This window comes from Amblyomma mixtum, chromosome 7 (assembly GCF_055824585.1).
Source record: "Amblyomma mixtum isolate Tamu chromosome 7, ASM5582458v1, whole genome shotgun sequence".
NCBI classification, from domain to species: Eukaryota; Metazoa; Arthropoda; class Arachnida; order Ixodida; family Ixodidae; genus Amblyomma; species Amblyomma mixtum.
Genome location: NC_143018.1, coordinates 60,575,068 through 60,601,738, shown reverse-complemented (window position 1 = coordinate 60,601,738; position 26,671 = coordinate 60,575,068). Strand labels below are relative to the sequence as shown.

The window sequence follows — 26,671 nt, the reverse complement described above, 5'->3', positions numbered from 1 at the left end:
AGTAACTGGAATCGTCGAATACTCACATAAATGAATATTCGTTTCTCCTGTATTCAATTAGTAGTAGCAGCAATTTAGCGGGGCTCCATGAAGGAAAATACCCGGGTTTATAAATCGTATTTTAATTAACAATGATCAGCCTGCAATTCATGTGGCGTTCCCTTTGTGCCTGGTTCAAAACCACAGTGTGTTTTAAGATGTTCCGTAGTTATTTTCCGCTCCGGCTTGGCCCCAGACGGGATCGTTATGACTATCACTGTACATGACCTTCACTTGCTGTTGCATGCTGCTGCCCAAGCACGTGTTTCTGGCTAGGCGCGCTCTACTGCGCCGTTATCATTAGTTTCCGCTTGCGGAGTGCACTCCGTGTAGAAACAACTGAATGAGTGTAATCAACAAGTCCGGTGTCACTGTAGAGTCCGAGCCGTATATTAAACGGCTGTCGTGGCGAAGCTGCTGTGAAGTACCTGTTTGCCATACGTAGAGCCTATACCGTCCTCGCATTTGAGCCGACCCCATTCAATGCTAGAGGGCTTGGGTCGTGAGGAAAGCTAGTGAGGCATACAAAAGCGAAATAGGTGGAAATAGCCTGGCAGTAATTGTCGCCTATATGCGAGGGTAGCGCTAGCCGTAGTAGCGGACGGTAATTATCTGCAAGTTTCCGGAAAGCTCAGTGCATAACGCCTGGCTGCACGGCAACTGGATAGGCGATGGGCCTCAGTCTTCTTCCTTGCCAGTCCGTCTCGTTCTCTTCGCGACCTAAGTGTGGTCGGCGCCGGCGCAACTATTCAACTGAGTTTAAGATGCCTTCGTAAGCTACTCCTCTCGGAAGTCATTCCCTGTAGGTCACTCCCCGTATGTCATTCCCGTAAGTCACAACCTATAGGTCATGCCCCGTACGTCATTCCCCGTAAGTCACAAGCTATAAGTCATGCTCCGTACGTCACGTTTACGCAACAGCTGCTTGGGGGAGGAGGAGGGGGGTTTAGACGAAGCTCGGGGAGCCTCTCGCTCTCGGCCTGCACCTTAGCTGCCTCTTTACCTTACAGGAATTCAAAGAAAACCTCAGCAAACTGGAGACGATGAACATCGCCAACTTCACCGCCGCGCTCAAGCAGGCATTCGAGATGCTGCAATACGTGAGTCTGTGGCCTGCTTTTTGAATTCCATTACTTGCGCATACACGCGCGTTTTAATCCGGTGTACGTAAGTACTACGATGTGGTAGAGTCCTGAGGGCAAATCCCACGCGTAGCGACTGAACAAATGTCTGCGTTGCAGGATGGTGTCGCCAGTGCGACGACGAGAAGCTGTAGAGCAGTTAATTCTTTGGTCTGTCCGCGCTACCGGTTTACATTGTAATCTGCTACGTTGGTACCGAGTGTGCGCGAACAATTGCACGTAAATGGCTTCAGGTTTGCGTACCTCTCAACGAGCGCTGTCTACCGGCGATCCGAGTCCGACCTTACTTACAGCCTTTTAGGAGGCTTCCTTGCAAAGATAGAACTTTTTGAGCGTCTGTAGTTTCTGTAGTTGTTATATACAGGTATTCAGTTTAAACTGGAACGTTTTTTTACTGGCATCAAGTCTGGTCGCTTGAGCTACCTTGATAGTCTCTGCGCTACCATTTAACACATTAGCTTTCTGTCCCTACCCTTTTTTCAGCCGCGGGAGCCCAGAAACCGTCACACTGAGCTGCCGACCACAAGGTCGCTGATTCGATACCTAGCCGAGTCGAGCTCAGTTTGACAGGGGCGATACGGCGGAATGTCCTCTTGCTGAGATTTTGGTGCTCTTTACAAAAATCGTCATATGCTCGAAATTAATTCAGTTGTGTTCACTGCGGCATACTTCATAACGCGTGGAACTGTTTTCAGCGTAGATGAACGTTATCACTCGGTGATATGCTACATTTCCTCGCGCTTTCTTCCGTTGCCATTTGCCATGATTCGTGACCTTATGGCAATTTACTCGTTGTCGTGTAGAATGAAACGCTCACCAACGATCATGCGCCCTGCCCCCCCCCCCCCTCCCCTCCCCCCAACCCCTCTTTGGCCTCTTTGTTCTGTGCCTTTGCAGTACAACAAGTCTCGGCTCGGCAGTCAGTGTAACCAGGCTATCATGCTGGTCACTGACGGGGCTCCGTACACGTACGAGGAGATTTTCAGGCACTACAACTGGCCCAACATCCCGGTAAGTGCGCCGCCGCGTTGAAATATGAGAAAAAAGAATTACTGCGGCCGACGTTAAAGGGAGCCTGAAATCATTTCGATGGGCATGTCCTTGTGCAAGAGATCCGTAGAGGTGGTCTTGGCGGTTATTCGAGTCAAATTTGAAAGCTCTGCGTGAACCCTGTAATTTAGAAATAATTTGTAAAAAATCGCTGCTCGGAATAGCTCGCATCCGATTAGGACGACACACCTCACCGCCGTGCCCTTGACTCCGGTGACGTCAGTGGGCAGTATCGGCGAGCCTTGGGCAAAAAAAACTTTTTGAATTATAGGGTTCATGCAGAGCTTTCAAATTTGATTCGAATACCCGCAAAGACCACCTCTACGTATGTGTTGCATTAGAATATGCCCATCGAAATCATTTGAGGGTCCCTTTGATGACTGGTGCTGCAGCTAGTCACTCGCGATGCTTGCGAGTGTGTCTCATGTTTGAGACGCCGCCTGCGCGGCGTATTCAAGACGATTCCCTATCTCTCGTCGTTGGACGTTTGAAGCTCTCTACCTTTTTTTTTGTTACACTCAGTGCAATCAATTCTTACTCCACAATGGCCCATTGTGCCGTTGACGTGGTCGATATTGTTTTTATGTCGGAAACTGCGTTCGTCTTTGATCTTATGGTTCGTGCTTGTTCGGAGACTGTTCCGTATTGATTCTTGGCGAAGATGAAACTTCTGATCGAGGTAGCAAAGCCGCAGTATGGCAAATCGATAGTCATTATACTGCAGGAACCGGTCACGAAAAAAAGCTTCAGCCCATATCTGTCTACACGTCTTCAAGGGATCATGTGTTCATTGAAACCTGCTTTTCGGCAAGCAAAATCTTCTAGGTTTTCTAGTGCTCCTGGTGCAAAATGTGCGATGATATGAGGGCCTAAATTACCGTGTTTTGTAAGATTATGCCGTAATAGAATCCCATTCTTCGGAATTAAAAACTTGCTCTTATCTTACGAGCGATATCTGCAGTTCATAACGACATAAAAAGTCCTTAGGGTGCGTCGGGTCACCGCAGTTATATAGGATGCCCTGGTTATATAGGACGACTAGGAGCCAGGGCCAGAGCTGGTAACCCGGAGTGATCGAAATTAAACCGAAGATTCAGCTCCGCCGTGCTTCGTAGCTTACAACATTTAGCAAAAAGTGTGTTCTTTATTTCTTTTTGCTTATAGCAATAAACCGCGATTGTGTTCACCGCAGGTCCGTGTGTTCACCTATCTGATTGGTCGGGAGGTGACCGACACCAGAGAGGTGAACTGGATGGCTTGTGCCAACAGAGGTACGGTGTATTATTTGGTTTAGCTAACCACTCCCTCCCACTTTCGCTTGACGCGCGCTTTTAACTGCGTAGTTTATAACAGTTTGTCTGCTAAACGAGCGCTTCGCGTGGTCACGCATTTGGCTTTTGACCTCTGTTTGCTGACCTTTGTTTGACCTCTGTTCGCGGGCGCAAAATGGAGTTGTACGTCCATATTTTGTCTCAGTTGAAACACGTCAACAATGGCGAGCGACAGAGCTTTTGCCGATTAGGCGGGCATCTCAGACCGACAGCCTTGACGCCAGCTCCTGAAAGCCCGACTTTTTTTTTGTGAATGAAACGGTTGAATTTTAAAAAACCCCTCACGCCAAGTGTACCGTGCAAAATGTGCGTCTGTCAGACGAGTGATATTCCGTGAGATCTTTTGGATATCGGAAGGACGGACAATGAGGCACCGTTGGTGTACTTTTTATTTTTTTTTAGAGCGTTAGCAGTATAGACCTCATTCAGCAAAAATGTCATTTTCTGGTGTCAAAAGCCTTTACTATCCACCCACCCACGTACATCATCCTTCACCCACATCCGTCCACCCGAAGTCCCCCGCCCACCGCCAGCTCACCACCTCCACCCACTCTAGCTGACTAGAGTGAACCATTCTTGCGACTAGACAATTTCGCTTTTGAATCTTGCATAGATCGGCTTTTCCCATTGTTTTTTGTGTGTGCAGTCCCACTTTCCCGTCTGTTCAGCAATACATGAAAAACTCTGCTAGCTTCTGCGCTGGTAATAATCCAAAACTTTCAGGTATTAAATAGCTGGAATGTAATAGCTTTGTAGCGCACCTCTTATAAAACAAAGCGCCGTTAAGACAAACACACCACCGTGAACTATCGGGTTTCGCCCGTCTTCTTCCAGAAATCCTCACCGCTTTTGTTAGTTTCTTTTTGACAAGAATTAAATTTCGTATCATGTTTTGTTTCACGGCTGTTTAGTGCTTTGTTAATAATGCGATCAAGTGTTATCATTAACCATCACAACTTACCGTGCTTAGATTTCGAAAGGGCAGTTAGCGGCCAGATTTAATCGCGAAACGGCTAAAGTGCATGTTGGTGCGCAGTTCATTAAAGGTCATGGAGGGGAAAGATCAATCGTGGCATTTATAGGAGAACTGATGGCTTGGGCCTTAGCGTCACTATGTCGCCCACACTTTGCCTGTTTCTTAAAGCCGCTTATGAAACTTACTTGCCTTAAAAAAAAAAATAAAGCGTCAGGTTGTGTCCTGGAGTTCGAAATGTATCGCATCTTTTCTGCCTCTCTTTCCATCTTCAGGCTACTACACCCACGTGACGACGTTAGCGGAAGTCCGGGAGCAAGTACTGGTAAGCAGTGAGCCACGTCTATGGCTGCCAACGAACCACGTTATTAGGGATGTTTGAATATGGTCACCCTATTCTAAATGTTTTTATTGTGCTATACCGGATGTCTCAGCGTAACCCCGCCGTTGACTTTAAAAAGAAATGGGCGTTTTCAGGCGTTAAGATGGCTTTTGCCGCAGATTAAAGCCGCCGGTGGCGGACATCAGAAAAAGAGGGAATCATGTTAGCTAACTTTCGTTAATAAATCAATTCCAATAATAAACTTATTTGTCACAGTTAGGCGACTGGTCGCAATTTTATGGGTTTGTATCTGGCGGTTAGTAGCAGCTGTATAAAGTTTCGGTTTTCGAAAGCGAGAATAAGATCGGCGCTTTGGCGCGGATAAATTCGGTCATCCCGCGTGCCATTCGAAAAGCCCGCGGACGTAAGACTCACGTGGGCGCACCCAGAAGCAAACGTCACTCAGCGACGCTTGGGGCGTGGTCTTCGCTATCCTGCCCGGGCAACGCGCTGGTACAGTGCTCTAGAACCAAGGTTCTAGAGCACTGTAGCGGTGGCGCGGCGGCGGCGGCCGCCGGCAGGAAGTGACGTCAAAGTTTGGGCGCAGGCCTTTGGCAAGAGCCACTGCTTCCTGCTCCGGCCCATTTGACGAACGGGACAAGGTCACGTGACACGTGCGCGGCAAAGTGACGTTTACTGATGGGCGATCTTACGCCCGCTCCGCAGCCGCGCGCTTTTAGAATGGTTGCTCAGGGTGGCCATAATTCGCTGCGCCCTAGTGCCAATCGTATTCGCGCTTTCGAAATTATAAAACCTGAAAAATCATAGGGGTTTCTAATTGCAACCAGTAGCATAGCTGTACTAATTAAATGTTCACGGGCCGCCGCGGTGGCTCAGTGGCTGTGGTGCTCGGCTGCTGGCCCGAAAGACGCGGGTTCGATCCCGGCCGCGGCGGTTGAATCTCTTTGGAGGAGAAATTCGAGGCCCGTGTACTGTGTGATGTCAGTGCACGTTAAAGAACCCCAGGTGGTCGAAATTTCCGGAGCCCTCCACTACGGCGTCTCTCATAGCCTCAGTCGCTTTGGGACGTTAAACCCCATAAACCAAACCAAACCAAATGTTCACCGTTATTATTTAGTTATCCATGCAAGTTAGTATGATTAACCTCTTTTATTATGCCCGTCACCAGTGACATTACTGTTCTGCAAAAGACTCAAAGCACCAGTTTTGAAATCTTAATAGCGGGCTTCGATGAAATACTCGGTATATGCGACAAGATTTACTTAGCCAGCAACATGCCTCATGTTTCTGGCATCCTTGACTCAGTGGTGACAGAGAAAGGACAGAACGGGAAATGTTAATAGCCAGCGACTTGTGACGATAAGAATGTTTTATAAGTTGCTTTCGCTGGGCAGCAGACAGGCAAATGCTGCGCCGGTTTGAATGAATTTTTAAAAATTTTGTTATTCAAAAGCGTATAGTTCTGTAAAGAAAAATGTCTAAGGCGAGGTATCTTTGCAGTAAGGAAGTAATTACTCATTAACACTGACCTGGCTAGCGTAATCATCAGCAGTCAGGGATTAGCCGAAGGTTGCAGTGAGTCAGCTTGACGGGTGAGGTGACGAAGTTTTTAGGGAATAAGGTAGCCAGCCGCAGCTCTCACAGGACAGAGTTAATCGGTGGATAATATCCATGGCCTTTTTCTGTAATGGATGTAGTTAGGCTTATGATCGTGATGATTAGCCTAAATGTATGTGTATTAAGTAATAACTTTCTCGATATAGAAATAATTCAAGCATATCTGCACGCCCGAGCTGCTTTGGCGAAGCATTTTTCTGCCCTACGTCCGCAAGTCACCTTGTGTGCTGACGGGGAACAAAATTCGTAATTAGTCCGATATCCTCCTGTCGTATTATTCAATTTATAATTAATCAATATGTAATTACTGATTAGTGGGCGTGTTGCGAGTGTTACTATTGGCGGTGACACGAGTGCAGATGAGGCGTGTGTTAACCAATCTAGTTTTTTTTTTCCAGTATATCTCAGTGTAATTGCACGTCGAATTCGGGCATCATTTGACGAAAGCAGGATAGTCGTCATGGAGTTTTTTTTTCCCTTCTCAACGACGCCGTTATGGTTTTAGCAATGACGCTTTCCCGTATTCATCTTGTCCCTTTCCCCCGCTACATCCAGAAATACATCCCCGTCATGAGTCGGCCCATGGTGCTCTCCCGGAAACACTACCCGGTCTGGACTCCCGTCTACGGAGATATGACGGTATGCGCATGGCCTTGCTTGCCTGCTTGAATGTGCGCTGCATGAGGCGTGATTTAGTCGTTGCTTGAGCTGCCGTGGCATGGCGGACATAAATTCGTTCATTCCTGTATGAGAATTTTGCATGACATGAGTTTTTTTAATAATGTGAAAATGCATGTGGTAATTGATGACAACCGAATTGTAAACATGTTGATCTCAGCGCTGTTGAACGATGTGCATTTTATGCGAATCTGATGCCCTTCCTCGAAAGAAGAATGCGGGGACCTTTATAAATATAGTCTATAGACAGTCTATAGACTTCTTATGGACTCTATTGACTTCCTATAGATATTGCTTTTTGTGTACTCATAGTCTATAGACTGCATATAGACAAAAGTCTACTAAAAGTGTATGGCCAGAAATCTATAGATTGTCTGTAGACTGTCTACGGCATTTGTATTGCCTATAGACTTCTGTCTATAGACAGTCTATAGACTTTATAGACAGAAGTCTATAGGCACTCTATAGACTGTCTAAAACTTTTTAAGGGTTGGTGCTTGACGCCGCTCTTGACTATCGCGTCAAGCCAGCGAACATTGTCGCTTTTAGCGCGAAAAAAAGAAACCTGAAATGCCTCCACGGGGCGTAAGATTGTCCATTTCGCATTTTCAGTCTTTGAGTAAAAAAAAGGTATAAAAACGCTCCTCTTGACACTCTTTGCACTTTAACTGTAACCGGTGTTCAACGTTGGAATCGGACTTTCGAGCAGCGAAATTGAAGCCAAGGTTGGCTTCATGATGGGAAATTGTTCCGCGAAGGATGACCTGAACATTACCGGTCTCGCAACTTGTTGGAAGGAGAGCTGTTTGATCGGGCCAGTTGAGATATTCCTGTTCGAAACCCGACAGTTCCTGAGCTGGGTAGCCAGCTATCGGTGGCGGCCTGCAACTTTTGCTTCCTCCACACTGAGCAGCGCTGAACAGTTCGTCTGAATACCGCAGGTGGCGCGACAAGTTGTTAAACTTCGAATTTTGCTCTAGTAAGAGCACCAGACTTCCATACGCGGCTGCTATGGGATATTTTGCAACTGGTATAATTAAAAGAGCTTTGGCTGGCAGTGGAATGAAAGATACGGGTACTATTCGACATCTTACATAGCTATTGTGGTTCGCTCTTGAGCGCGTAAGAGCAGGAGGATGCCAGGCGTCAACCGTGTTTTTTTTTTTTTTATTCTGGTCGATGACCGTCCTTCTTATTTACTACAAAGCATTGTGTGCTCCCATCCACAACTTTCGGTACAGTGAAAGCGACGATCTCGGGGCAGTGCTTTCCGCTAGTGAATTCCACGCTCAGGCGCTCGTGCGAGCCAGCCACGCGCGATGAGAAGTCGTCGCCTCGAGTTTGTAGCGTCTAAAGTCCGATACAACTTAAGTCTGCAGTGAAGCTCCGCCCTGATTCGGGACCGCCGTACAGAATTATTCCATGACAAAAAAGTAGTCCGTTGTGAAAACTTGTTAACTGACAAGAAGCTAATGGCAAGAAGAAAAAATTATGAGCTTTAGAATTCTGATACCTGGCTTGTTTGATAAAGTCAAACATTAAAAAGCTGATTTTGTTTACTGTTGGATCGGCTAGCGTAGTAATACAGGAGGGCTCGGACCGTGAACAGTGTTAACAAGTGCTGTTTTTATAAGTTGTATCCTACTATAGTCGGCTGCCAACAGGCTGAAAGACGGAACTTGTTCTGTTTCCTGATGTATACAAAGCCGGTCGCAACGTGTACAAGTCCCTTGGTTCGTTGGCATGGATGTGCTTTAAACGATGGTCGCCGGCAGTTGAGACGCCGCTTGTACAGGGATCACCGCAAACTCGACCTCTTTGTTCATGAGGTCGACCTCCACGATTTCTCGTCGTTACTGCCTGCGTTGTCGGAGCTGCGACGTGTCGAGCAGCGCTGTGGTTGAGAGAAGCGCCTGCGCCTACTTGCGCTCGCATTAGGTCTGCTTCATGGCTGTGGTAGATGAAGAGAGGCTAGATAACTCACGTGTGTACGCTACTGGCGCTGGAAATTGTAGCCCGTTGCTCGAAGCTAGGTGTATGTCCTCATACGCTTAATGCAGACATGACCGTCAACCTCCTCTGCCGAGAGTGCCGCCGCGGTGGCTCAGTGGTTATGGCTCTCGGCTGCTTACCCGAAAGACGCGGGTTTTATCCCGGCCGCGGCGGTAGAATTTCGATGGAGGCGAAATTCTAGAGGCCCGCGTAGTACTGTGCGATGACAGTGCACGTTAAAGAACCCCAGGTGGTCGAAATTTCCGAAGCCCTTCACTACGGCGTCCGTCATAGCCTGAGTTGCTTTGGGACGGTAAACCTTAGAAGAATTTCTGGTCGATCGTCACTTTGGTGATTGTGGCGAGGTGGCCGATTTGGTGTCAGAGTGGGACTGGGATTGAGTGGTGCAGTCATGGGGGGCGAACACGGGGGGTGATGCGATTGGTGTTAATTTTCCTCTGAAGAAAGGTTTATGGTTTTATGGGGTTTAACGTCCCAAAGCGACTAAGGCTATGAGATACGCCGTAGTGGAGGGCTCCGGAAATTTTGACCACCTGGGGTTCTTTAACGTGCACTGACATCGCACAGTACACGGGCCTCTAGAATTTCTCCTCCAACGAAATTCAACCGCCGCGGCCGGGATCGAACCCGCGTCTTTCGGGGCAGCAGCTGAGCACCATAACCACTGAGCCATCGCGGCGGCCTGAAGAAAGGAAAAAAGTTTTTGAAAATTTTCGTGGTTATCTTTGTTTTTATTACAGCTTTCTTGCACCCCGACATTGTCATTGCAGACGGGTGGAGGTACAGTTAAGAGCTATAGCTAAAGGAATACAACGATGCAAGAAAACAAGGACGAGAACACGCAGTAGACAGGACTGGCGCCAGTCCTGGCTATTGTGTGTTCTCATTCTTGATTTCTTGGGCCGTTCTGTTCCATTAGCTATGCCTCTTCACCACCTAGCTCGAATCAATGTCTTGCTGGAATTAAGAGCTCAAACGCAAACAACCAAAAGCAACTATCAAGCTCGTAGCACCCTTCGAACATTCTCAAGGTGTTTTCGGACGGCGCTGACACCCATATTCACGGGTGTATGTATAATGGTGCTTTTGTATTGCTAATACCCCCCCCCCCCCCCAAAAAAAAAAAAAAATGCTATATTTTCTTAGAGCAAAGAGTGAGTTGGAGGCGGGAATCCCTGCATTTGCCACCGAGTTAGGGCGTCCTCTGTGCCGAACAAAGATCTGCCACATACCTATCGCCGCTACCACCCCATGCGTCGTCTATTTCCTTGTGAAGCCTGCACACGCAGTGGAGAGATTGTTCCGATTCGACTCCTTCCTAACGTGCGCTTTTATTCTGAAACCGATTTATTCGTTCGTTTCCCTCATTCTCGGAACGCGCTCCCTTCACTGGCGATACCCTTCGAGGCGGTTGCCACCCAAGGGGGAAAAAAAAAGCTTTCGCCAATGCTTTCAACTCCGCACCAGTCGGCGCTCTCCGTATGGGAGCTCTGGGAACGGAAAGAAAGAACGTAAAAACAAGAGTATAACGCAAGTTTTGAGACCTCCGGGTCGCTTTCAAGCCTTATTTTACGATTCCTTTGGGAAGGCGTTGTTTCCTTTCCGTCTTCCATCGCTCGGAGAAGCCGGGATCGACGACTTTACAGCGCGCTCCTATACGAGACGCTTTCTTAAAACCTCGCAACGCCAGCGCCAAACACGAGCACTCTTTACGAAACCCGCAATTTTTTTTTGTTAATGTTCAGATTTCGTTTAGTTTTCATGTTGCTCGCGTTTGATGCGTGTACGCGTTTTGCCTTTTCCGCTCAACCCCTCGATTTTGTTCTTTTACTTTATGCGTCTTAGAATTCTCGCTGCTATATTACGTTTTTCTGTTTACTTGATGTACGATTCGCAACCAGCCTGCTGTCGAAAGCGCGGCTGCTGCCCCATTTTATTTTATTTCCTTTTGTGTGTCGCGGTGCCGGCAAGAACAGACCGGAAGTGAGCGAAGCGCGCGCTCCGTTTCCGCCATTTGTCCGCGGGCCTGGCATCGTGTGTTCGCGTGCATTGCACAAGGCCGTCGAAAAGACGGCGGGCGGCGACGAAGAACGCGCCGAAAGGGTGTGCAGATTTTCTTTTATACCCTGGCACTGCATTCGTTTCCTTTCCCCATTTGTGACTCCGCCGTCACCACGTTCTTTTTTGTGTTCGAATTTGTTGATGTATTTGTCGATTCTTCTCATTGTTCGCGGCTTGGAAAGATGGGCGTTCGAAGGGTTGGAGAAATATTGACAAATTTTAATGCCGAAAAACATTCCAGGGATTGCCCGCCGTGTTTTTCTCCCAATGTTTCGTCTCCACTGTAGATCTGACCACATCATTATCATCATAACCACGGTTACTACGTCCACTGCAGGGCAAAAGCCTTCTCCATGTCTCTCCAATTGATCCTATCCTTTGCCAGCTGCGGCCAACGTATCCCCGCAAACTTAATCTCATCCGCCCACTTAACTTTCTGCCACTCCCTGCTACGCGTGCCTTCTCTTAGAATCCACTCCGTTGCCCTTAAAGACCAGCGGTTGTCTTGCCTTCGCGTTACATGCCCTGTCCAAGCACATTTTCTTCCTCTTGATTTCGACTAGGCTGTCATTAACCCGCGTTTGTTAGATCTGCTTTAGATAACGGTAAAGATCATGCATGTCTCTACTGAGACACCCATCCAGTACAATCCAATTCAGTCGAATTTTTGGTTGTTATCTTGATGTTTGTTTGGCAGCAGAAGACACCTGTATTATTGAGAAAATTTCAGTTACAAATTTTCCCGCCACTTGATTCTAGCTCGTGACGTCAAGACCGAAAAGGACTCCATGATCACCGTTTTCGAGTGACTGGCCCTGTAGCCTAGCCTCTGCGGTCCATGCCCACAGACCTATGTCGACGCCCCGCCGTTCGCTTGCGAAATCGGGCGGTGATGGCGACACCTGTATTTTATTATTTTTGCCTTTCACTGGTTACAAAACCTCCTGCCGCCGCGGTGGCTCAGCGGTTATGGTACTCGGCTGCTGACCCGAAAGACGCGGGTTCGATCCCGGCCGCGGCGGCTGGAATTTCTTTGGAGGAGAAATTCTAGAGGCCCGTGTACTGTGCGATGTCAGTGCACGTTAAAGAACCCCAGGTGGGCGAAATTTCCGGAGCCCTTCACTACGGCGTCTCTCATAGCCTCAGTCGCTTTGGGACGTTAAACCCCATAAACCAAACCAAACCAAACTAAAACCTCCGTTTTAAGTTAAACCGGCGTCTTTATCGTTAAAGCGTTACTATAACGACACATCCAGCGTCGGTATGTCCTCAGCGTCGTTTTGATAGCCTGCTCTGCAAGTGTGACTACGGGCAGCGTACAGTGCTCCGCGTAAAACATACACTGCGCCACGTGCAGCATATAATGCCTCACGTGCAGCATACACTGCGCTATGTGTAGCATATAATGCGCCACGTGCAGCATACAAATCGCCACGTGCAGCATATAATTCGACACGTGCAGCACATTATTCGCCACGTACAGCATACACTGCGACGCACAGCATACAATACGCAACGTGCAGTACACACTACGCCACTTGCAGTACACACTACGCCACGTGCAGCATACACTTCGCAACGTGCATCATATAATTCGCCACGTGCAGCATACACTACGCCACGTACAGCACACACTGCGCCATGTGCAGCATACACTGCGCTATGCGTAGCATATAATTCGCCACGTGCAGCACACACTACGCCACGTGCAGCATACCCTGCGCCACGTGCATCATATAATGTGCCACGTGCGGCATACACTGCGCCATGCACAGGATACACTGTACCACGTGCAGCATATAATTCGACACGTGCAGCACATTATTCGCCACGTACAGCATACACTGCGACGCACAGCATACAATACGCAACGTGCAGTACACACTACGCCACGTGCAGTACACACTACGCCACGTGCAGCATACACTTCGCAACGTGCATCATATAATTCGCCACGTGCAGCATACACTACGCCACGTACAGCACACACTGCGCCATGTGCAGCATACACTGCGCTATGCGTAGCATATAATTCGCCACGTGCAGCACACACTACGCCACGTGCAGCATACCCTGCGCCACGTGCATCATATAATGTGCCACGTGCGGCATACACTGCGCCATGCACAGGATACACTGAACCACGTGCAGCATACACTGCGCCACGTGCAGCATGTAATGCGCCGCGTGCAGCATACACTGCACCACGTGCAACCTACACTGCACAAATAAGCGCGTAAGTAAGAATATATATCATCAACATGACCAAGGTGAGCTTGGAAAAGGGAGGTGAAGAAGAGTCGAATCAGTAGACTATGACGAAAATAGCCTCGATATGATACGTGGCTGGCTTCTAGTGGAAAAGAGATGGGAAATCATTTATCCGCCAGTTTGACCCAGCGTTTTCCTTGTTTGCCAACTTCTACTTCGCCGGCGCATTCGAGGGAACTTTAGGGCGGTGCAGTGATTAAATGTTTGGCATTTTCCAGCCTGTTCTCGAACAAAGCTTGCGAAAGACACGTGGCGCGCGACGGATCCTGCCCGTCTTTGTCGGCGAAATTGGGACGCATTTAACTCTTGCCAAAAAAAAAGACACAGAAAGAAAGAAATACTACCAAAACGCGAGGAGAGAGAATTGTATAGGTTTGGTATATAGGGCTCTCCCATTAACTTCCTGCGTCCCTTGCGTTAGCGTTAAGTTTCGTAACCGTTCTGCCCTTTCTTGCACAACGCTAAACCGCCGTTTTATGTCGCTGTTAACTGTCGTTACGTAACCTGCGAAACCGGTGTAGCGCTGGGTATATGTTTTTGTTTGCAGAGGCTTAATGCATGTCGAGCGAGCGTTATGTGTCGTGTTCGCGTCGTTTAAGTGCAGTATTAAAGAGGGCACCTAGTGATTCAAGCCGTTGCAATTAGGGACCTTCGGCCTTCACAGTTGTCCTGTAGTAGCAACGTTAAAATCTGCCATTAGGACCGCGTGACATTGCGTCATGTAAAGCGACTGCCAGCCTAGTATTAGATATATGGTGACAGGGAAAGGCTACATGCGCATGGAATGTATAGTTAAGGTAATGCAACAAGGGAAGGAAGCGAACAAAGTAATTTAAGGAGAGATTCACCTTTTAAGCCGCAGCAAAGAGCTTCATGTGAATGGAGAGAAAGGTCTGCGCCTTTAATTCGTGGTAAACATGCTCTTGGACCTGAGGTTTAGCAACGTACTTATTAATGTGGAACGGTTTCGTCAGAACCGCTCTAACTACGCTGACGGGCAGAAAAAAAACGCTACCATGCACTACCTGCTGGTCTAATGAACCAAAAAGCGTTTAATTACTCATTCGTCAGCGCACTTCGCGTTTTTAGTTTTCTAGAACTCGGCGAGTGCACTCATGACCGTCTTTACATCTGGAAAAAAAAGCAAAGTTCGCGTAAAAATTCAGCTAGAAGGGGATCCACTCCACGAATTGTACCATATTTGCTGTTTAAAAGCGCTCAAAATTTGAAATCATGGTGCGTTGTTTGAAGATAATTAACAATGTATTTTTTATGAAAATGATTTCGATCGATAACACGTTAAGTCGTCTTAATGAAGTTATCTCTATGAAAGTGTCGAAGCGTCCGTTATCTTCTTGCCTGTAGCGGATTCTGCAAACGTCAGTTGAATACACGCCGAAGCGTCAACTACAAAACGTTGGAAGCGATGATGTTACTTTCATGCAACTGCTAACAAATATGATGTTTGGTAGCTGAACCTAGGCTCACGCTTGCCGCAGTATTAAAAGAAAGCTCCTGTGCTTGCTCGAAGCGTGTAACCAAACCTGCAAAAAGCTACCGTTTCTATTCTATGTTTCAATAACGGCGAAGGCTGCAAACTTAAGAATGGATGTCGGAATCTGGCAGCATCGCTTGGGCCAGCACTCAAAGAAAAGGCGCGAAAGGAGACACAGCTTAATATCTCGGAACGCTGGTTTTCTGCGGGTTTCTCGACCAGCAACACCGTAAAACATCAGTAGGTCGTCAGGTTTACGCATTACTGCGCTGATTTCGGACTGCGCGAGAAAGAATGCCGATAAAGGATGGCACACGTAGAGCGCGGACGAACGCAGACCAAGACGCAAGGCTGAGTGGCCTCACAGAAGTCTTCCAGTCTTGGAAGTCTCGCAGACTTGCAGAAGTATCGGTGTGGCCAAACAAGAACAAAGGCAGCAGTGTCCTGTGTAAGTGACACTGCAGTCGCGACCTTCAAGTCCCTGCCTGCGCTCCTCCGTGTCGTACGAGTTGGAGGAATAAATTTATTTCCATAAAGACGGCCCGAGTTCATAGGGAGGAAAAGTAAAATACACGGTAAAACAGAATTTGTTTCAGTGGCTACGGCATTGGACTACTGAACCCAAGGATGCGGGACCAAATCCGGTCCGCGACGGCCGTGTTTTGATGGAGGCGAAATGCAAAAGATGACCCTGTGCTGTGCGATGCCAGTGTTCGTTATTGAACCCCAGGTGGCCTAAATTAATCCGGAGCCCTCCATTACAGTGCCCCTCATAGCCCATGTGCCGCTTTGAAGAGGTAAACTTCACATATCATATATACGTACCACTTCATATCATACGATATCGTACTATACAATAGCACATCGTACCATGACATATCGTACCATTCCATGTCGTGCCTTACCGTACCGTACCGCACCACACCACACCATACTGTACTATACCATACTCTACCATGCCCTACCTTACCATGCCGTACAATACCCTACCCTAATCTACCACACCATACCAATCCGTACCATACCATACCACACCACACCACACCGTACCGTACCCTAGTGTACCATATTGTACTCGACCCTACCCTACCATACCACGCCATACCAAGCCGCCGCGGTGGCTCAGTGTTTGTGGCGCTCGGCTGCTGACCCGAAAGACGCGGTTTCGATCCCGGCCGCGGCGGTCGAATTTAGATGGTGGCGAAATTCTTAAGCCCCTTGTGCTGTGCGAAGTCAGTGCACCTCAAAGAACCCCAGGTGGTCGAAATTTCCGGTCTTTCACTACGGCGTCCCTCATAGCCTGAGTCGCTTTGGGGCGTTAAACCACATGAACCCATACCATACCATACCATACCATATTATACCATACCATACCATACCATACCATACCATACAGTACCGTACCGTACCATACCCTACCATACTTTACCATACCATACCATAAGTACCGTACCATACCATACCATACCATACCATACCATACCATACCATACACCACCGTACCGTACCGTACTGTGTCACACCGTACCGTATCATACCAAATAACTGGAATAGCAGTGTCATGTACAGACTGTGTACGCTCGCGCCCAGGAGCCCAAGCTGACCGACTGGCTGTGGGAGGAGCGCGAGAAGATGCAGATCCGCAAGCTGATCCTCCAGCAGCGGCACTCGATGACCAAGAAGGAACCGGAGCCGGCCTACTACGGCGACAGCGAGCCGCTGGCCGGAGACTCGGCCGAGTACATGGCCGCCGACCAGGGGGACCAGGCGTTGCCGCCCCGGGCCCTGCGCCGCCGCGCGCGCTCCTCGTCGTCCTCATCCCTGCCTGAGGCACTGCGGAGGTCGTCCAAGAGAAAAGTACGTGCTCCACTTCGCGCTGGTCCTGTAGTGTTTGTTTCTTTTGTCCACGTTTTTTTTCCGCCATTTTCCTCCTGAATCATGACCCAAACTAGCCCAAACTAGAGTTCTTCTTCCACTTCACACGCTACCGTTTTCTGTGACGATGCCCGTGTCGCATTCGCTTGCAACGGAAGGAGCGGTAATTTTTGTTCATCGAGCGATTAAAATTTTATGATGGTTGTCCCATTTTTATGGTGCAAGGTCTGCTTTGTCAAAAAGCGTTGTTACCAGCTTGCTTTATCCGCACGGGAAGAGGTGAAAAACCCATTTACCTAAGCGTTTCACTACAAAAGATGTGAGCACCAGGCCAGGGGAAAGCTGGTACCATTGGAAGAAGCAGTATAGGCAATAGGACTGGGATTTGCTGGAACTGTATAGTTGAGCCGACGCTAGCCACGAACGCCAGGATGGCCTATGGAAGTTAGGAAGGAAAGGCGTGTATACTGCTAAGTGGCATTATAATAGACTGTGGTTTTTTTTTAACGAACAGTAGAATGTTTGCTGCCGCGGCTTCCTTTGACCTGATGTGTTGACGTTGTCGGTGACGCTGGTTTGGTATTTTATGGGGCCAGGGCCTGTTAGACTAAAGGGCACGAAACATTTCCTGCTACGGTCTACTGTATACACAGGTCGTTAAGAAAACACAAGCGTCCGAATGTGATAGGCGAGAAACGGTTACGGTGAAGGCTGACTGGATGAAATCGGCGTGAGTTGCGGGGCACACGACATATTCGTGCGCACATCGCGCGTAAATGTATACCTTGTGTGTTTAACGTCTTTTTTAGGCGAAAAAAAAAAACAAAACAAGGTAGCTGTGAAAAAATAACAAGCGCGGAAAATTTAATTATCGAAATTAAAAAATTATAAATGGTTTACCTATCTGGAACTCGTAAAGTTTCAGTTTCTTGGCGTTACAAAACAAGACCTGTTCACAGGATCTCATAGTTTAGGAATCGGCCGTCGATGCAACGGACGGCGTTTGAGTACGGAGTGCTTGTTTAAGGTGTCGCTTTCCGCATTCGTTTAAATGGCGACCTGCAGTGCATACGCCCCAACGTGCTCCAAAAATCCCGTGCTTTGTAGCAAAATCGCTAGTGTTACGATCTGTTGTAACTGGAGCTGATTACCGAAAGTAGAATTCGTGGGAGCTGGAGTGACATTAGACTCACGCGTAAGAAAATTTGCAAAAAAAGGTAGTTACGTAGCTTTTAGAGCCAAAATGTGTCGAAACATTCATCTTTTGGGTATTTGGAGCTGTTTTCGCCTATACAAAAAGAAATCGTATTATGAAGTCTGAAGAAAAAATCTGATTGTTCTTTTACATTCAATTAGATTATCGTGCATTAGGGCGAGTAACCTTACACGTTACCTGGGGCCATTCACGTTACTTTCGCCGTAAACACCACATACTCCTTCTTTTCCAGCTGCCCTCGCGGACTACCACAATCTAATCTTGTTATAAAATGAAAAAGAGATTAGCGTTGGTTAAAGTGTTCACGAAAAGGTAGTTTAATATTTCTTGAAAGCTTTCTCTACGCGAGTTTGAGCGAGGAGTATAAATTCATTCTGTAGTCACTCGGTACAAAATAACGGCAATTAGTGAAATCGGTAGCATTTTTTTACGTCCGATAAGTCGTAGATTGTCCTAAAAGGCGTTCTTTACGGCTGACGTCCCTAACTTCATGTAAATACTTCGGCAAGTGGTCATGCTTACGGGTCAGTATATCTAAACGAAATCTGCTGGGCGTTGCGATCTCGTAGAAACTGCTTATATTTCTTTGTTATTGATGCTCAGCTCATTCTGTCGCGTTTCCCCCTCTGCAGCCTCTTCAGCTGTACACGACGGTGGCGGCTCCCGTGTACAACACCAGCAACGACACTGTACGTACACCACGACCTGTGGCTTCATCACATGTACGGAACTGTTCATGTCACGGAGTAGTGGTTTAAGAAAGCAACGAGATTAACTACATTAACTTAGTGTTATAAAAGCACTGAAAATATCATGCGTCAGTAATTTTTCATGCCTCTGGGCGTACAACGGAGGATTATGGATTCAAATTGCATGGACTGGATGTATAAGTACAGTCTAGTTAATTAGAACTTGAAGCGTACCGAGAATTCGTTCGAACTGCACGGAGTTCAAATAAGGCTGCCCTTAATACACGTGATGTTGAAAAGATTGAAGCATTGGATCGGATAAACCGGAAGTTGGAATTAACTAGATTCTACTAGATTAGTCCCTGCGACTGCTTTCGCGAGGCTGACTGTGCCGTTCTATTTTTCTTGTTAATGTAATGTTACCTGAGAGACCTTCCACACGTATTTGACATTGATGGATACTTAATAATACAAAATTATGTTCAACAGCGCGTACAAAAGCAGAACGAAGCGGAAAGATGAACGCTACCTGCGCGCTTAAACGGGATAGTTTATTGGCTATGCATGGGTCACGTGTCTCACAAATGAGGGCAACGTCGGCGTTCAACGCGAGTGCACCGCCCTTTCCAGGCTGGCACTGCCAACCTGCTCGGCGTCGTCGGTATCGACGTTCCCCTGCGGGAATTCCAGAAGGTCGCCCACCCGTTCAAGGTGAGCGGTCGTGCGATGACATCAGCGGCGATGAGATTGTGGGAAGTCGTCGTTGCCGGAGCAGTTTCTTTCAGCGCTTTTTTTTTTTCGTACCTTCCACCATATCGTTGTATGTGCGTAACATATGTGATCACGGAGTGCGTCCTGGACAACAGCGCATAACTGAAGACACCAACAAGACGCCGATTAGGGCGCAGCGCTCTTTTAACGCGATAGAATTAAAGGGCAACTGCGGCACTTTTTGAGGATTTCGCGATACACAAGGATTCAAATCTATATATATGCTGTAGGTAAAGCATGCTAAGTTTTTTCCACTACCATATAAAATAGTGACATAATCGACGATTGAATTTCGCACTTCTCAAAGCACCGGAGGGATGCGGAGAAGTTCAGTGTGACGTCACGGAAGGTATGATTTCAAATTACCACTGCCGTCAGCCACGCCCTGCCGTGCCTCGTTGGACGCTGACAGAAAACCTTCGGTGGGCTTTGCCCTCGGTGGCGTTGATTTTTTTCCTTCAAAGCAGGCGTTTATGCGTTGGAACTGTACCGATACCTTCGATGACGTCATCATGCGCCCCCCACTTGGCGTTGTGCGCTGCGGAGAAGCTTGAAGGCCGTCGCAATTTTAATTGGTGATTACGTCACCGTTTCAAATGCTAGGCCAAAGGACTTCGCAAAAAATCTGTGTCGGCGCTGTCGTCGTTTGGTGTCGGTGTTGGCGTTGTGAGCGAAAAATCACGAGCATGACTCTGGCAGGTGGTCCCCAGGGAGCAACCTATGGGAGGCAGGCAGGCCACATATATAGGTCACGTGACCTTGCGACGTCATCACAACCTGCCCACCGGATAGTGCGCAAACTGCCCACCGTGGCAGGTGGCAGTTAAATTAATGATTTGTCGTTCGGGAATATAAACCAGGGCCGCACAAGGCCCACCACTGGGAGCACCTGCCATCGCAGCGCAGTGGCGCACCGCTTAACCGCTGCACCACAATGCTAGGAGGGTTATGAGGACTCACGGAGAACTATGAATGTTAAGTACAGAATGACATCGTGCATATACGGACATTAACCCATTACGCTATCGCATACAAAAACATGTAAAGTGGAAGTACTGCGAAACGAAAAAACGATTGCAGGTGGTATTCCTACTGAAGGCACGTTAAGTTAGCAAGAAATCCTTATCCTAGCTCTTTTGTAAATTATTTGGTTCAAATTTCTTGGTGGCAGTTCTTTCATTCTTTCATTGTCTTAGAGGTAAAAATGTTTAATTATGAGCTTGCTGTTGCTAAAATTGCTGGGTGCGATTTTTGTTGAGAAATAATTGCGAAAACAGCGCAAGTCGATTTATTTTTATTTCTCTGTATTTTGGATATAAATACCTGACTAATGAAGCAGTTTCTAACGCACAGAGCTGCTAATACACCGCCACACACCTGTCACAATGTCATCTTCACGATTTCCTCCGGGGTTTCTTAACTGCACCAATATGTTACTGTCAGTGAATGGGTCCCTAGTGTTTAATGCCTTGGCGGCGCTTAAGAGTGAGTAATATTTTTATTGCGATAGCATTAAAAGCCTCATCGGGACAAAAAATGTGTCGTTGCTAATAAAACTCTCCCATTGGCTGGAGGAAAGTGACGTCACCAGACCGGGTAATTCCCATCGGCTGGAGGGAAGTTAAGTCACGAGACCAGAAGTGACGTCACACTCCAGTGAAGGCACCAGCAGCTTATAATACTATCGCACTGCCAACGCATAACGTAATCAGGTGTCCCTGTGGATTTTTGACTGCGTACTTATTTTGTTTCTTCCCTTTTGTTCAGCTTGGCGTGAATGCCTACTCATTCATGATCAACAAGAACGGACACATCCTATTTCACCCCGACCATCGCCCTATGGTGAGTCCACGTCAATTTAGTGGCGCACCAGTGATCGCATTTGTGTATATGCAGCGTGTATTTAGTAATTGTTCTCTTCGTGATCGCAGTATATAACAGTCCGTGCGCCGCGCGGGAACTGTGTTTAGGTGGCGAATTTTATTAAGTTTGACTAGCATGCCCACGTGTTTTCGCTTGATTATTTTTGGAATTGAACTGTCTTCTTATAACCTCTATATTTACGAAACTTCACTACGCCGCTTAATTCCCTCTGCCGTTGAGAAACACTCGCGCAGTCACAATCGCTTGTGGCTCAGTTATAGTAGCCGTTCTTTTCGACTATATGCATATAGTGCGAGTGCGTCTCGACGCGTATTCAAGCGGCATTTTCAAATTGGGATGGTGTAACTTCCCTGTTGGTCAAAAATTTGGGCGTTTTGGTTATGTAGTTAATTCGACGATATATAAGCTATGTCTACACCTTTCTTTGGTTTCACTTACGAACCGATAAAAGATGAGTTCATGCAGTGCAGGCTGTACCGTGAAGGCGCATTTCCTGAAACACGTGAGCGAATTTTTTTCTTAGAAAAATTTTATTTTTGGGCCATGGGTGATCCGTAGCACGAACGTGGTTACAAGGCACGGGTGTGAACGCTGGCCCCTGTAGACTTTGCTCCCCTTGTACCCATGTCCTTGCCACGCGTTATTAATAGAACTACGGATCGAGGCCTTGGCTTTTGACACCGCATGAGGGATAAAGTAGACATGTGGCTTCCTCCCCCCCCCCCCCCCTCCCTTTCTCCTATGCAGTACAAAGACATGCTGAAGCCGTACTACAGCAATGTGGACCTGCTCGAGGTGGAACTCCTGGACAATGAGACGGCCGACCGTGTGAGTAAGAATCGGGGCGCCGCATCGTTCGAGAGCTTTAGCGTGGCGTTACTCTACACCGCTGCCACCGGTGTCAACAGCGCACGCTGTGACGGCCCCAAAGAGCCATGTGTGGTGTAGGTGTCTGGCAGTAGCACTACATGGTAGAGGCATAATCCTATGATAAAACTTTCTGTTCCTGTCGGCGTAACTCAACCTGATCCCTTTCATATCTATGTTGGGAGGAGCAAAACAGAAATGCATAGATTCATATTGTGTTTTCAACCGTAAGTTCGGAGAATTGCCTTTTTTGGAGCAGGCTTCAACACGTCAGGCAATGAAAAATTAATACGAAGTAAGGCGAAAAAGACTTGACATTAAAGCTGGCCATTATTACCTACTGCCGTATTTAATCGTCTAAGTATAACTACGCTTATAGTAAGCAACACATGAAGGGAATAAAGACGACAGTTCTGACGTATTTCGAAATACGAACAGCAACCAGAAAGCATTTTTAGGCCCGTTACATTTCTAAAAAACAAAGCATTGAAAGAAGCCAGTAACCCTGTTATCTTGCCGGACTGGACACGCGACCAAAGCCATTGGCTGATTTTTCTCTTTTCTTTCTTTTCCACAGCTCTTTAACCACGTATTCGCCGAGGTAAGCTTTCTTTGTGGTTCTTTGAGGCACGAATTTCGCTGTGGGGGTCTTGCATTTAGAACCGCGCTCACGTCTCGTCTTTCCCTTTCCACTCCTTCGCAGATTCGTAAGAACATGATCGACGGCAGGAGAGGATGGATGGAGTTCCTGCCCATGCGGGTGCACCTGGACGAAATGGTGAGAAATGGCCACCTCACTATGCTTCGGAAAGGTTTTCCCGTGTTCAGGGCTAAATATTTTGCTCCAGATAAAAAAAAAAATCGAACGATCATCAGACGCGCCGTGTTTACACAGTGGTTTACGTTCGACTTCTGATCCGAAGGAGACCGGCTCGGTCCACTGCCGCAGCGGCCGCAGGAGCCCTACGGGTCCGAAGTTAATCCGGAGCCCTCCACTACGTCGCTTCTCTTAACCCATATGGGCCCCTTAGAAATGTTAACCCAACTTCCTCCCCGTTTTGTTTACGAAAGTCAGACGTAGTTTAAGTCTGCAGACCCGCCGCGGTGGCTCAGGGGTTAGGGCGCTCGGCTACTGTCAGTGCACGTTATACCCAGGTGGTCGAAATTATTCCGGAGACCTCCACTACGGCACCTTACTTCTCTCAGTCCCACCTTCCTCCCTTCCCTTACGGCGCTGTTCAGGTGTCCGCCGAGATATGTGAGACAGATACTGCACCATTTCCTTTCCCAAAAACGATTTTTCTTTATCGTTGGCACCCGCCGCGGTGGCTCAGTGGTTAAGGCGCTCGTCTACCGAGCCGGAGTATACACGAGTTCGAACCCGACCGTGGCGGCCGCGTTTCGATGGAGGCGAAACGCAAGAGGCGCCCGTTTGCTGTGCAATGTCAGCGCACGTTAAAGATCCCCAGGTGGTCGAAATTATACCGGAGACCTCCACTACGGCACCTCTTTCTTCCTTTCTTCTTTCACTCCCTCCTTTATCCCTTTCCTTACTGTGTGGTTCGGGTGTCCATCGAGATTTGTGAGGCAGTTACTTCGCCATTTCCTTTCCTCAGAAACCAGTTTTAATTTTTTTAAGCCTACAGTGAAGCTTTGGCCACATTCAGGACCGTCGCACAGAATTCCTTCACGACTAAAAAAATTGTCCGTTGGTAAATATTTCCTCATTACCTAAGAAAGAAGCTAATCTCAAGAAACAAAATTATAAGTTCTAGAACTTTGATACCTGGCTTGCTCAATGAATTCAAGCATCAAAAAGTTGATTTCATTTACTGTTGTGATTGGCTAGCAGTGTAATGCAGTACGCCGCGTATTATTGCCCAGTGTTAACAACTGCTGTTTTTTTTTAAGTTGTATCTTACTCTACGGAGTATTCACTCAAGCCTCAGTGGTCGCCATATTGGTGTACATAGAGAACGGCGAAAGGCAGTGCGCCATGTCTAATCGGCTCATGGCCACCTTCTTCAGACTGTACCGCTAAGACTGCGCGCTGTACACCAAAATGGCGCCTGTCACGCCAAGTGAATACCCTCTATAGCGGGAATTCTTCCAGCTTGATAGCTGAATCCTTACTGTGCATATTAAAAAAAAAAAAAAACTGATGACAAGTCCACGCATTTACTCCTGGGTAAAAAATTGATTCTCTAGCTCATTCTGGCTACGCTTGCTGTTTGTCCGGCAGCAAAAGGAGCAGTTATTTTCGAGAAAATAGGATTTAAAGATCTTCCCGCCAGTCGATTGAAACTCGTGCCGCCCTTACCGAAAAAGATGGGTTGCCACCGTGTTGAAGTGAATATCGGTGTAGCGTAGCCTCCGAGACCCGCTCAAAATATCGGTGTCAATGCATTAAATTTACTTCCGAAATCAGCCGGTGATGGCAGCACTTGTATTCCGTTTCGTTTTTGTTTATATCTTCTTATACCTCAGTTTTCGTTGAGGGTGGTCTCTTTGTGATTACGACGTTGTACCCTATCGATAAAGGCCAACTTCAATTCGTTTTTAGTGTCCCTTTAAACTTCAGTTTTGGTTCGTAGAAACCAAGCCAAGTGGTTCCCTGTAGCCTTGTATTAGAAATCAAGTAAAATATAAAACTATGTATTTCACTCTGTTTGAGCACTGTATTGTGTACGCGTTGTGCATTGTTGTAGCGTTTGTTTTTAAGGCTTTGCAGCTGTTATCTCACTTCACCGTAGCCCCGCGCTTTCCTTCCTTCTTATTTCTTTTCTTTCGCTGCTGTGTCTTTCGCCTTGCATGATTTTCCTTTCTACGTTTGCAGCAAGTTGTGCGGTAAGGTGTTCTTTATGTATTTACTCCATACCCCCCTACGATAATGCCCAAATGTCGGTGTAGGTATCGCGTAAGCAAGTAAAAAATAATAAATTAATTAATCAAGAACAGCATGGCGTAGTAAAAAGCCTAATATGTGATAATAATTCCTTTTCATGGTGGCCAAATTATATATAAAGAATAACTACTTAGTCTCTACTGATACGTCAAAAAAGCTATAACACTAGCATCTCAAGTTCGGGATACTTAACATGCTATCCTTAGCCTTAGTACTCATTCTTCTCCGAACTAATAGTTTATTGGCGAACCTAGGCTCACGGAAGGACCAAAGATACTGGGAAGCTACGGGGCTGCAAGCATGCTGGGCGGCCGAAATCCCAGGGGCTGCGGCTGCCGGCCGCGCTGTATGTAAACACGACCCAGAATTTTTCAGATAACCCGCGTTCATGGTGGCGAACAGTTCAGTGAACTTTTAGTGAACTCTTCGCTGCTAGCGAGCATTTAGGATGTAACTCGCCCCTCGTGGCGGACAGAAAATGATATGGCCGCGCACTTGTTCTTGTAAATAAACACTGATCGAAATTAATATTCATTACAAAGCTTGAGGGCAATATCGTACTAGAAATATACTAAAGAAGATGTTAAACTCGCTACCCTCAGGTTAACGAAATCCGGTCGGGTAGGCCTACGCTTGGTGTGCCAAGACAACTCGGGCATAGTATGTCATCGCACTTCATCGAAACTGGACAGGATCAAGAAGTGAAGTTTGTCAGCCGATAGGCTAGAGGGGTTATTTTTGTGCGATAATAACGCTCGTTAATAAACCTTGTGAAAAATTTGAACGCAGTGCTTGCATGATAATTTGGAGCGCATTCAAAAGATTAGAAAGAGTGCGGCAACTTCGTTCATGCAGTGGGCACAAGCAAATTACACGAACAAGGTCATTTTTTTCTAACTGAATGGTCACAAGCTAAACTATTTTTTATGCGTTAGCATTACGAGCTCCATGGTGTCAGAATGCGTCGTCACTCATAAAATTCGCCCATTGGCTGGGGGAAAGTGACGTCACCAGACGGGAACATTCCTAATGGCTGGACAGAAGTGACGTCAGTTCCGGTAAAGGTACCAACAGCTGCTAATGCTATCACACTGTCAAACCATAATGGAATTTGGTGCCCCTGCGAATTTTTGTGGATGCATATGAGCTGCAAAACTTCACTGCACATGCTGCTCTTTTTTCTCTTTGTTTAATCAGCGTCGCCTTGCGTTGTTTTTTTTTTTCTTTTCTTTTTCTGCAGAGGCGAGTTGTGACGAGGCGCCACAACTACCAGTACGGAGCCGTTCCGAACAGCTCGTTCTCGTAAGTGTTCCTCTGCACGTTTCCCTTCCCCGGCAGCGTATTCGCCAACTGCAGCCTGTACAGCCACATGGCTTGAAACCACGGTGAATTGATCACGGTGACTGAAGATTGTCACAACGGCTTACCTAAGAGGGATAATAAATCCTCTT

General features: G+C 47.3%; 1 protein-coding gene across 1 annotated transcript in view; it reads left to right on the top strand.

Moving 5' to 3' along the window:
- Positions 1-26,671, top strand: part of LOC149336230 (voltage-dependent calcium channel subunit alpha-2/delta-3-like) — a 168,980-nt gene that overhangs the window by 106,726 nt on the left and 35,583 nt on the right. Inside the window, exons 10-22 of the mRNA XM_089552755.1 lie at positions 1,050-1,139; positions 2,079-2,192; positions 3,424-3,502; positions 4,811-4,860; positions 7,051-7,134; positions 16,604-16,870; positions 18,737-18,793; positions 19,424-19,504; positions 21,332-21,406; positions 22,196-22,276; positions 22,893-22,916; positions 23,019-23,093; positions 26,461-26,522. Coding sequence (XP_089408881.1) covers positions 1,050-1,139; positions 2,079-2,192; positions 3,424-3,502; positions 4,811-4,860; positions 7,051-7,134; positions 16,604-16,870; positions 18,737-18,793; positions 19,424-19,504; positions 21,332-21,406; positions 22,196-22,276; positions 22,893-22,916; positions 23,019-23,093; positions 26,461-26,522 — 1,139 coding nt within the window. The remainder of the gene's footprint in view (positions 1-1,049; positions 1,140-2,078; positions 2,193-3,423; positions 3,503-4,810; positions 4,861-7,050; positions 7,135-16,603; positions 16,871-18,736; positions 18,794-19,423; positions 19,505-21,331; positions 21,407-22,195; positions 22,277-22,892; positions 22,917-23,018; positions 23,094-26,460; positions 26,523-26,671) is intronic.